The sequence below is a fragment of the Anarhichas minor genome, unplaced genomic scaffold (genome assembly GCF_050575085.1).
Source record: "Anarhichas minor isolate MPS153535 unplaced genomic scaffold, ASM5057508v1 ptg000023l, whole genome shotgun sequence".
Classification (NCBI taxonomy): Eukaryota; Metazoa; Chordata; class Actinopteri; order Perciformes; family Anarhichadidae; genus Anarhichas; species Anarhichas minor.
This window is the reverse complement of record NW_027466469.1, coordinates 6,984,972-6,995,539: the sequence shown is the minus strand read 5'-3', so window position 1 is coordinate 6,995,539 and position 10,568 is coordinate 6,984,972. Positions and strand designations below refer to the sequence as shown.

Sequence of the window (10,568 nt, the reverse complement as noted above, 5' to 3'; positions counted from 1 at the left end):
AGACTTCAAGTCTTCTAATGACGCCATGAGAATACTGCTAAAGAGACCGAGATGGAGTAGTGCTCGTGAAATGTTTGTGGCTGCACGAGTCAATACTTTCCAAACTGTTTTAAGAAACTTGTGTATAAATTCATTTGTCGACTTAATAGGTAGCTGTAATCAAAAGTCTTATAGGCCACTCTCAATTCAGAGGTTTTGGCTAATAGACCTATATCAGTTGTGTGACAGGATTTAGAAAGCATCATAGCACAGAGACAGCTCTGGTGAAAATGACTATAATGACCTTCTAATTGCACCAGACAAAGGACTCTGTACTTGTCTTGTTAGATCTTAGTGATGCGTTCGACACCATTGGTAGTCACATCCTATTACAGAGACTTGAATATTTGATTGGTATTAAAGGAACCTTATCTATGCTTCCTTCTGGCAATATTGTCAGAAAATAATACATTAACTTAATTGTTATGCAGATGATACCTAATTATAACTATCGATCAAGCCATACAAAACTAACCAGTTCTGTAAACGTCAAGCATGCCTTGAAGACATAAAAACCTGGATGAACTGCTACTTCCTATGTTAAGCTCACTAGGCCCAGAACACCTCCGAAATGAATTATCTAATGATATAGTTTCTCTAGTTGGCATTGCCCTGGTATCCAGCACTATCGTAAAGAATCTCGGAGTTATCTTTGATCAGTATATGTCCTTTAACTCACAGATAAAACAAATTTCAATTCCTAGGAACTGCCTACGTAACATTGCAAAATCAGGCACATCCTGTCTCAAAGCGATGCAGAAAAATTAGTTCACGCATTTGGTACTTTGTTACTAAAGTAATTCCTTTTTATCAGGCTGCTCCAATAAGTTTGTTAAGACGTGTACTGACAAAAACTAGGAAAAAAGATCATTAAACTCCTGTATTACCATTTTTTCACTGGCTCCCTTTAAAATCTAGAATATAATTTTAAATCCTTTTCCTCGCTTACAGAGCCATAATTGATCAGGCACCACCATATCTTAAATAGATACGCTCACAGAATGCAGGGTTACTTGTGGTTCCTAGAGTCTCCAAAGGTAGGATGGGAGCCAGAGCCTTCAGCTATCAAGCACCTCTCCTGTGTAACCAGCTCCTAGTTTCAGTCCAGGTGGCAGACACACTCACCCCATTTAGGAGTGAGATTTTCCTCTTTGATAACTCTTAATGTTAGGGCTGGCTCACATTAATAGTTAGGGCTGGCTCAGACTTGCCTTGGACCAGACCCTAGATATGCTGCTATCTCTCCTCTCCCTTTTATTCATTAATGCATGTTACTCACTTGGGACATCATTGTGCTGTCTTGTCTCACTGGTTGCCATGCGTAATGGCTGCGCATGGATCCTTGATCGTGGCAGCAATTGTTGCTGGGGTTCTGCTTATTACCCACTGCTCCTGTTATTATTAGTCATATTTCTATTATTTTTCTAGTTATTGTCATGTTGCTATGTATCTCTCTCTCAACCCAACCGTTCGAAGCAGATGGCCGCCCACCCAGAACTTGGTTCTACTCAAGGGTTCTACCGGTTAAAGGAGTTTTTTCTTGGCACTGTGGACCCAGTGCTTGCTCTTTGGGAAATGTTGGGTATGTAAATTTTAAGAGTACAGTCATGACATATGAAAAGTGTCATGAGATAGCTTCTAGTAAGGGTCGTAGAGAACAGGGTAAGGTGTAGAGAACAGGGTAGGGTGGTAGAGAACAGGGTAGGGTGGTAGAGAACAGGGCAGGGTGGTAGAGAACAGGGTAGGGTGGTAGAGAACAGGGTAGGGTGGTAGAGAACAGGGTAGAGTGGTAGAGAGCAAGGTAGGGTGGTAGAGAACAGGGTAGAGTGGTAGAGAACAAGGTAGGGTGGTAGAGAACAGGGTAGGGGGGTAGAGAACAGGGTAGGGTGTAGAGAACAGGGTAGGGTGGTAGAGAACAGGGTAGAGTGGTAGAGAGCAAGGTAGGGTGGTAGAGAACAGGGTAGAGTGGTAGAGAACAAGGTAGGGTGGTAGAGAACAGGGTAGGGGGGTAGAGAACAGGGTAGGGTGTAGAGAACAGGGTAGGGTGTAGAGAACAGGGTAGGGTGTAGAGAACAGGGTAGGGTGTAGAGAACAGGGTAGGGTGTAGAGAACAGGGTAGGGTGGTAGAGAACAGGGTAGGGTGTAGAGAACAGGGTAGGGTGTAGAGTGGTAGAATGATTAGCTGATAACTGGTCAATCTTGCTTTGCTTTATGCTGACAATTTGGCAAGTTCTCAAATAGGTCTAATAGGTTGGCTGATTAAGTTCACGTTAAAACTTGGAAAATAATATGAATATTTGTAAAGAACATAAGAAATAGACATACACGAAAAAAAGTTGAAATTAAATCAAATCCAGCATAGTTTTTCAATCAAATAATGTTTATATATAGCACTGTACGTGATTAGTCATTTCTTATAAAATGGCATTTGTTAGGCCTATTCACTGGATTTTATTTATTCCAGGTGAGAGAATTCAAGATAACATTGGCTAATTCATTAATTAATTCCAAAAAAGGTTTACAGAGCACCTTCTCTCTTCAGGGCTCGATAGGCCCCTGCTTAACCGAGAGATGGGCAGTAAACCGGTGAAGGTGAAAAGCACTGTGAAAGGAGTTGCTAAACCCTGGGGCCTCACTAGAGAACATGTGTTCTTCTTGTTTTGTCAGAGTTTCTTTCAGGTGCTCTAGTTTCTTCTGAACACTGGAAAGTCTAAATAGCCCACACAGTAGGTCGGACATCGCAATGGACCTGTCAAGGGTTTTACCCCGCCTGCCCCCTGCCCCTACCATGGTGGATGAATAATACTACTTCAAGGCAATTTAGCAATGGCGTCAGCATTTGGAAATGGCAGTGGTTGCTAGACGGCAAGACAGTGATAGCTGGCTGATGAGCTCAATCTGGCATCTGAAGACAGTCAGGTGTATCTGTGATGAAACAATCAACACATAACTTATTCAGGTCTGAGAATCACAATTGTCAATTGATGACTTCAATAGCTGCTAAAGATTGCATGACATTACCTGAGGGGCCTAGTATTTCTTCAGCTTTTCCACAATGCAAAAGGTCAGACAAACCAAAATCTGTTCTTTGTGTTTTTTTTCTTTTCTTGTTTAGTTTCTTTAAAGCTACAGCAAAATGTTTCGACAACATGACAAAAGCTCCGATATGAACAGAAAGACCAGCAGTCGGGAGGTAGAGAAAAGGAGATAGCTTTACTATAAAGAAGGCGTCGCTAGCAGAAGTTGCAACATCTCATCATACACGCATACATGGTGAATATATTTATGCCATTTTCTGTTGAGTATGTACCTTACAAAAGCTGTTATTTTGCGTGTTGAAGCGAGACTTTGACGAGCTGCTCTGATACATATGGTAAAAACAAGAAGACGCTAACATGATAATTCATATAAAAAAAAGCCTGTGATCAATCGTTAAAAAGAAAGCCATTTGCAAATCTCGTGTGTGCATCAGTAAAATTCTACACATTGCAGCATTTTGAAATTAAGAAAAACACAAAGCTGCACATTGACATCTTCTTTTCCCCCATTAAAGGTCAGTAACAGTAGAAAGAGAGTCGGCTTGCATGAATAAAAGGACAAGAAAAAAAGCACTGTTCATGAGCAAATATGCATAATTCTCTTTTCTTTGTTATATAGCCAGTTTACAACATTTCACCACTGTGATCCACTTGAGGGGGGGCAGGCCATGTGGGAAAAGGGGGTGCAGGTTTCCAGATCTGGAAGAAAACAAGTCCGGTGAGAGAGTTCGGACCTATATGTTCCATGTTTGATCCCTCAGTGCTTTTTCTTTCTGTTTTCTTCTATTTCAGCAGCGGTCTCCTGTTTTTGTCAAAATGTCTGTGCTCGGTGCCTCAAACTAACAACCCGCTGTGGTCACAGCAACATATGATGGCATCTGAGAAAACACCCAGCTGATTAAAACTCAGAGGATATTGCTTTGAGTTTCTGCAACGACACAGAAGGGAACATGAGTTTTTGGAAGAGGGGATTACTGACAGAGAGGTCGTGTTTTTGTTTTAAAAAGGGGTGAGAAATACCAGGTCAGGACTCTTTTCAAAATGGTTTATATGTTGTGTTTGATTTTAGGGGCCTCCTCCTTCAAAGTCTGCAAATTGAAAATATTATAACAGATCAGCGAGGTCTGTCCTAATTAGAAGGCTCCTCCAAATGAGCAAGGAATTAAAGCCTTCTTTTTCTCAAATTTGGTCAATCCATTGTGGGCCAGTCACATGTTTAATTGTACATTTAGGCAATCCTTTTCAACTTGTAATTATGTCAGATAAAGCTGACTAATGTAAAGCAGGATGTGAATAGTGACTGTTGGGAGTAAAATCCAGTTTGTTCTGGTTTGCAGACTGTTGGCATTACAGATTTATACTAACTTATTTGCCCTTTTAACCTGCTTCACTGTCAGGTGTCAACTAGTGAACTTACCCAAATTTATCACAGTATTTAACACTTCTACCCTTTTTCTGATAACATATCATAATGTGTTGCAACTGTTCTGTACTCGACAGTCTCATTTGTAGAGGAGGAGCAGACTCGACCCGCACACGGTTCCACTACAATTGAGGGCCTGCATCGGTCTGGCGTTCCAAGCATGCGCATTTCCCGATCCACACTCCATTCCATTTGGTAGCTGTAACGCCATTTGACTGTCTTTGTGTTCCTTTATAGACAAATTATTCAATCTCTTTGCACAACCTCTCTTCAAAAGCATCCTCTTTGTTATCTTCTTCTTCTTGGCAAACCAGCTAGATGAGCATACGCCACCAAATGGACCGGAGTCTGGAACGAAACTGGAGCATGTGCCGTCGCCGTACAGTTACAAATTTTGAGCTGCATGCCCCGAAAGTATGAATTGGTCCCGTAAGGAGGCCCATGAAATGAGACTAGCTATGCAACAATAGGCATGTTAGGTGAAGGAGTCTATGCAGGTAAAAGGAGAGGAGTTTGTTCCAATACCTCTGTGAATGCATGTTCTTTTAGGCCTACTAGCAGTCTGTGTGCGACAATGCTACAAACAGAATATTGCAGAAGCACTTACGTCTTATTTACATCATAGAGCATCTAACTTGTTCCTCTTTCACAATATAGAATCCAAACTATCATCAAACAAGTGACCACATATCACAATGCCAAAGCAAAGGGCAACATAGAGTGAAGGATGATTCTCGTTATTTTTTCAGAGTGCAAATGTTAGACAAAGCTACATTACAAAGGTGCACGACAGACTAAAGATGCACCCGTCAAATGTTGCTTGGTGGATACAGAATTGTGACTTTTTGTCTCCTCTGATAAAGCATTTTTCTGGGGGAATCGACTTTGAAATATTTACAAATATAAGAGGTTTTTTTCAGGACCTACATGTACAGAATATATGTCAAATGAATAATAAGCAACAATATTAATTTTCTGTGAGGCGGAAAGGTTATGTTACATGAATCTGAATAACAACACAGAGTAACTGTAATACGATATGAGTACGAGAAGAGCAGCACAACGGACAGATAAACATGACAAGTATGTTGTTGTTTTGTTTACAGCAGAAAAGCCAGCTGCTACAAATATCACAAATATCTGGAACATATTGTGTTTAATGCCTCTCGTGATGAACAATGACAGATTCTGGAGACTTTATTTCTGGCTTAATTCTGGCGTGAATCAACAAAATGAGTTGGTCAAAAGTGTGTATACAACAATTATTAAATTAAGTACTAATATTAATACTATTCACATAATGAAATAAATAGAAATATAAAATAAATATTTGAAATACAATGTGAACTTCAGTCGCTAACTGCAGTAAAGATTTTTCGAATTTAGCAGTGGAGGTTTTAATAGTGCTGTTGAGTAGCAGGTAACTACAGCACGAGTACCAAAATGATGCTGTGAACCGAATGTGAACATCGAGTACAAAATAAAGAAACACGGTCAGTCCATCAGTCTGCTTACAGAACAATGACGTGACAAATATGGTTGTGGGACAAGTGGAATGCTGAGCTTACATTAGTTTCTAAAAAGTTCTGTTACTCAAACAGTTTTCTTTTTTCTTTCTTCTTCTGCAAAAAAACTAGTTGATACGTTTCATTTCAAAGGTGGCCGTGAATTTGATGTATATATCTTCATGCTGTAAATCTGGTCATTTAATTCAAGTGTTCTATGCGGCCCTAACGCTGTCTTTTTTCATCTGTAATGATCAACTCACTAACTGCATTTATAAAAACTAGAGGGAGGGACAGAGGTGTAGATCCTTCTGTAAAGGTGGTTTCAGACTAAACACCAAGAAAATGCTGTGATTGCACATAAAGTTAATGCACAAATGAATTAAAGATGAGTTGAGCCAAAGATGTGTCCATGCTGACGCTCGAGCAAAACTTTGTGGCTATTCCGAGGCATATGGCTCCAATTCATGAAAATACGAAAACAAGAGAAGAGAGCAGTCTGGAGGGGAGTGACTGACAGAACTGTATGCTAGTTAGCTAGCGGACAGCTAACGTCTCTATATTGATTGTTTAGGTCCCGGTCAGACAGAGCACATTTTAGCAGCTTTTTCTAACTGTTTTCAATGAGAGTGAAGCTTTTTGCCCGCTGCTTTTGCTGAGCACTCACTTTTGCCTCTCGTTTTAACAGAAGTGCCTGTGAATTTTTTTTTTTACAAATGTGAAGGAAGATTAGTGCATTCTTTGACATTTCAGGGAAGTAGTTTTCATGAATTAAAAACTTTACTGTCAACTACCAAGTTTGTGGTTTGTGTTAAGCTAATGTTAGCACTCATTTGGTGGTTGACAACAATGAAAAAAAGACAAAAACGTTTTGTGGGCAAAATGAAAGGCATTGATAGTCTGAACACACCCTTAGGATCCTAGCCTCTCATGCTGCATTCATGTCCCATGGGAGAGAACGTGGACATTTCCAACTTGAAATGATTACACATCTCAACTTTCAGGAGCTAAACATTTTTTGGGAAGTTTGGGGTTGGGACCCCAAACCTCCAAAATTCTGGTGTCACAATTGAAAAAAATACATGCAGGTAAGTTTTAGAGGAATATATATCCATTATAAAACCCCTTTTTCCTGTCATGATAAGCCATTATGTGATCACCATGTTGGATTGACATAGCAATGTCTGGTTTGGTATAAAACGTACTTTCAAAAGTACCACGTGTAACAATTAAGAAACCAAAGTCAAAAGAAAAACAGAAACATCTGTCAACATGTTCGCTGTCAACCAACAGCTGTTCCCATTTGACATGAATGCAGCATTAGCCTGCATGCTAACTAGGCAATTCACTGGGTTGTGGTCTACTGGTGTTTCTCAAGCGAAGCTAACGTTCCTCTCTGTTGCTTTCCATTTGTCTTGCACTAAGTTACTACCATGCTCCAAAATAATATTAGTCATTAATAACATACTGTAGCAGAGCTTGGTGCTTGTGGCAGAAACAGCCTTTCTTGTGGCGGCCATTTTGAACATCTGCACTACAAGATTGGAGTAGAGGTAAGAAAAACATGTCCACCACATTGTACAAGGCAGAGTGAATAAAAGCATGTGATTTAGCCTGCGAGTGGTAAAAAAGAAACCCGAAACGTGTACTTTTACTAACCAGGTTAAACCCAGAATGCTATGGAGGAGGTGATAGTGCATAGTTTTGCAGGGCACTAAAATGTGTGCCAGGACTGAATACAGCACTCTTTAAGATTCAATGACTCATCTGCTAGCTGTGGAAAAACTAAAATCTTTCATTGCGTAAATATCAATATGATAAACATATCTGCCGGCATCCTGTTGAGTTTGATGGTTAGAAGCTGATATGTTACAGGACGGGCCAGTGTGTGTGTGTACGGGACCTCTTCTGTGTACTTTACCGGGACGCTACAGAGGTATGAGGGGCGCATCGGGAGGGAGAGCGGGGACACTGGAAATGTTCGGAGCAGAAACTAACCAAAGAAAAATCTCTAGAGAACTCCTCCAAGTGCTGAAAGCTGCCCCGAAGGCACACTTCAAGTCTGTGTAAGGGCAGGCAGAGAGCCGAGGAAGACGAGCACTGTCCTCTTTGTCCAAACGCCACCTCCAATGGGCCAATTTCTGTGAGCTGGAAACTAAAATAAAGGCTTGTGGTCTAATTCCACCCCCGTGTTCCCGTGACTTCATCTGCAGAGGGAAACCTATGCAGTCTCCAGACAGGCCCTGCTGCGTTCCTTCTGTTTCATATAGTAATATATTCATGTGTGTGTGTTTGTGTCTGGTGTATGGTGCTGTGGTTTGTCGTAACGCCCTCAGGCCAGAGGGGGGCCACCGGCGCAATGGCGCTAGGCCAGCGAGTAGATGGCGTTGACGGGCGAGGTGGCCTCAGAGCTCTCGTTGCCCTCCGTCTCGTCCTTGTCCTTCTTCACCGTGTACTGGCCGATGAAAGAGCCGTCCTCGTTGAACTGGCCGTCGCCACCTTCGCCGTAGTCAACCAGACTGTCGTCGCTTTCCTTCACGTTGCCGTCCAGCGACGTCTGGCTGCCCTGGAGAGGCTTGTTGTCCTCGTCGCTGCTGCAAAGGTGGATGGAGAGCAGAGTTGAAGGTTAAAACGGCAGCAGGTTTCGGCAGGAGTTTAGGACCCTGTTGTCCCCATCGGCACGGGTTAAAAGGGGGAAGTGAAAGGTTATGCGGATTGAAGGTAAAGAAATGTTAATCATAATTATTTTCAGCTACTCTTGGTGACTGAATGTTGAGGTCACTCAGGTTTTATTAGACTAGAATTTAGACTTTTATGAGTCATTTATTTTCCATTTTTCCAGGATTGGTTTGAATAATATGAATACAGTACTCACATGCTATATGTCATTTGAAAGAGTTCTCTCTATTTATTGCTCCTATACTATACTCCCCATGAAGCAATTCCTCCGTAGAGCGACTAGACTGTGAGTGAAGGGGACTAAATCCACAGTTATGTTCTATGAATGTGAATTCTTAAGTTCAGCCAAAGCTCATGTGAGGCTTCAGCCAACTCAAGTGGATATTCTCTTCCTGGTAGTTGTGTACAGGATCATTACTAGTGTTTTGTCCAAGCAACAGGATGTATCCCTCCACATCAAGGAAACATTGTCCGTGGAAATGCACTGTAGAGATAATATTATCATAATAAAAAGAAGATACCCACTCAATTTGGCTAAAGCTCAAATGACAGTTTCCATGTGCACATAACTGCAAAGGTCCGTGTGACATAATAGTCATCTGTCCATATCGTGGATGTCCACAAAGAGTCCACGTCGACACTTTACAGATGTCTGTGTGACTACACGATCTGTATGTGTGGAGGATATGCAGAACAGAGTAGTCGGATTGGGTGTTTTCCTTCTAATCGGTTACTTTTTATTTAAGTGTGTGGGTTACGGTAATTTGAGCTGCTTTCTGTACCTTTTGGGCTGTATCCACCAATACAAAGTTAGGATATATTCCCATAAATCTATTTTATCGGAAAAAAATGACCTGGATTAAGATTGAATCTATCTGCAAACTATTCACTGCTAATACAAAATGTTACCACTGAATGAATCTGAAACGATCACTGTCAACAACATCTCTAATCCCTACAGCTAACAACACATGGGATGCACAGGATACGCTTGAATTATCTGTGATTACCTTGCTTTCTGGTACAGTATAAGAACATCACACTTCCTGGACTGGGACAAAAATACTCCCAGTGGAATTATTACGAATATAGATTTAAGTAGGTATAGAGTATTTGGTAGGAGACAGGGGTGACTAAAAGATAAATACTGTCGTCAAAAATTCATATGAGACATTTGCATACACATGCTAAATGGTGGCCATATTCTGACCTGAGATCTAAGCATGAGAACTCCAGTGCACCTCATTTGTGGAGCTGTGCTTGATCTTAGTTCAGAGCATGGCTGCATGTCTCCCTACTCTGATTTTAGGGGGAAGAGAACGTCATGCACAGAAGAAAGAGCTACAGAATAGCATTAGCTTTCTTATCTCAGATCAAGCCAGCAGCATAACAGCAGGAGGTGCACTCGAAGGATGCAAAGGTGTTTGATATCTTTTCTCTGCTCAGGTCTGTGTATCGCATTTCAAGGTTATCAAACATTATGTATTCCGATTTACTCGGCGAGGACAAAATCTACACCATAGCTTCTCAGAATCATCATGCTCCATGCTGAAACACTTTGGGAACCACAGACTTGATACATGTTAGAAACCAGACATGTTAATAATTAAGAATACACGGCAGATGCAGCGCAAATCCAGCAAATGTGACTGTGATCGAAACCCAAAATCCAGTCTTCATTATATCAATCCACAAAAAGAATCGTACAGAGTAGAGCGAGAGACAGTTAGAGAAGCAGAGATAATGAAACATTGGACGCTTTCAGAACACATGCTGACATGTAACAAGGAGAAGAAGAGAGTAGGAGTTGAGCATAAAGTGGGTAAATGCGAGAGCATGGTCGTCATGTTTTAATCGATTAGAATATTAACTAGTCAAGCAGAC

The 10,568-nt window shown here is 41.1% G+C and overlaps 1 protein-coding gene across 1 annotated transcript in view; it reads right to left on the bottom strand.

The window, feature by feature from the left end:
* Positions 1-3,233: 3,233 nt before the first annotated feature.
* The window catches only part of nfasca (neurofascin homolog (chicken) a), a 63,979-nt gene continuing 56,644 nt past the window's right edge, over positions 3,234-10,568 (bottom strand). The window contains exon 32 of the mRNA XM_076096921.1: positions 3,234-8,599. Within this exon, the coding sequence (XP_075953036.1) occupies positions 8,371-8,599 (229 nt within the window). The 3' untranslated portion in view covers positions 3,234-8,370. The remainder of the gene's footprint in view (positions 8,600-10,568) is intronic.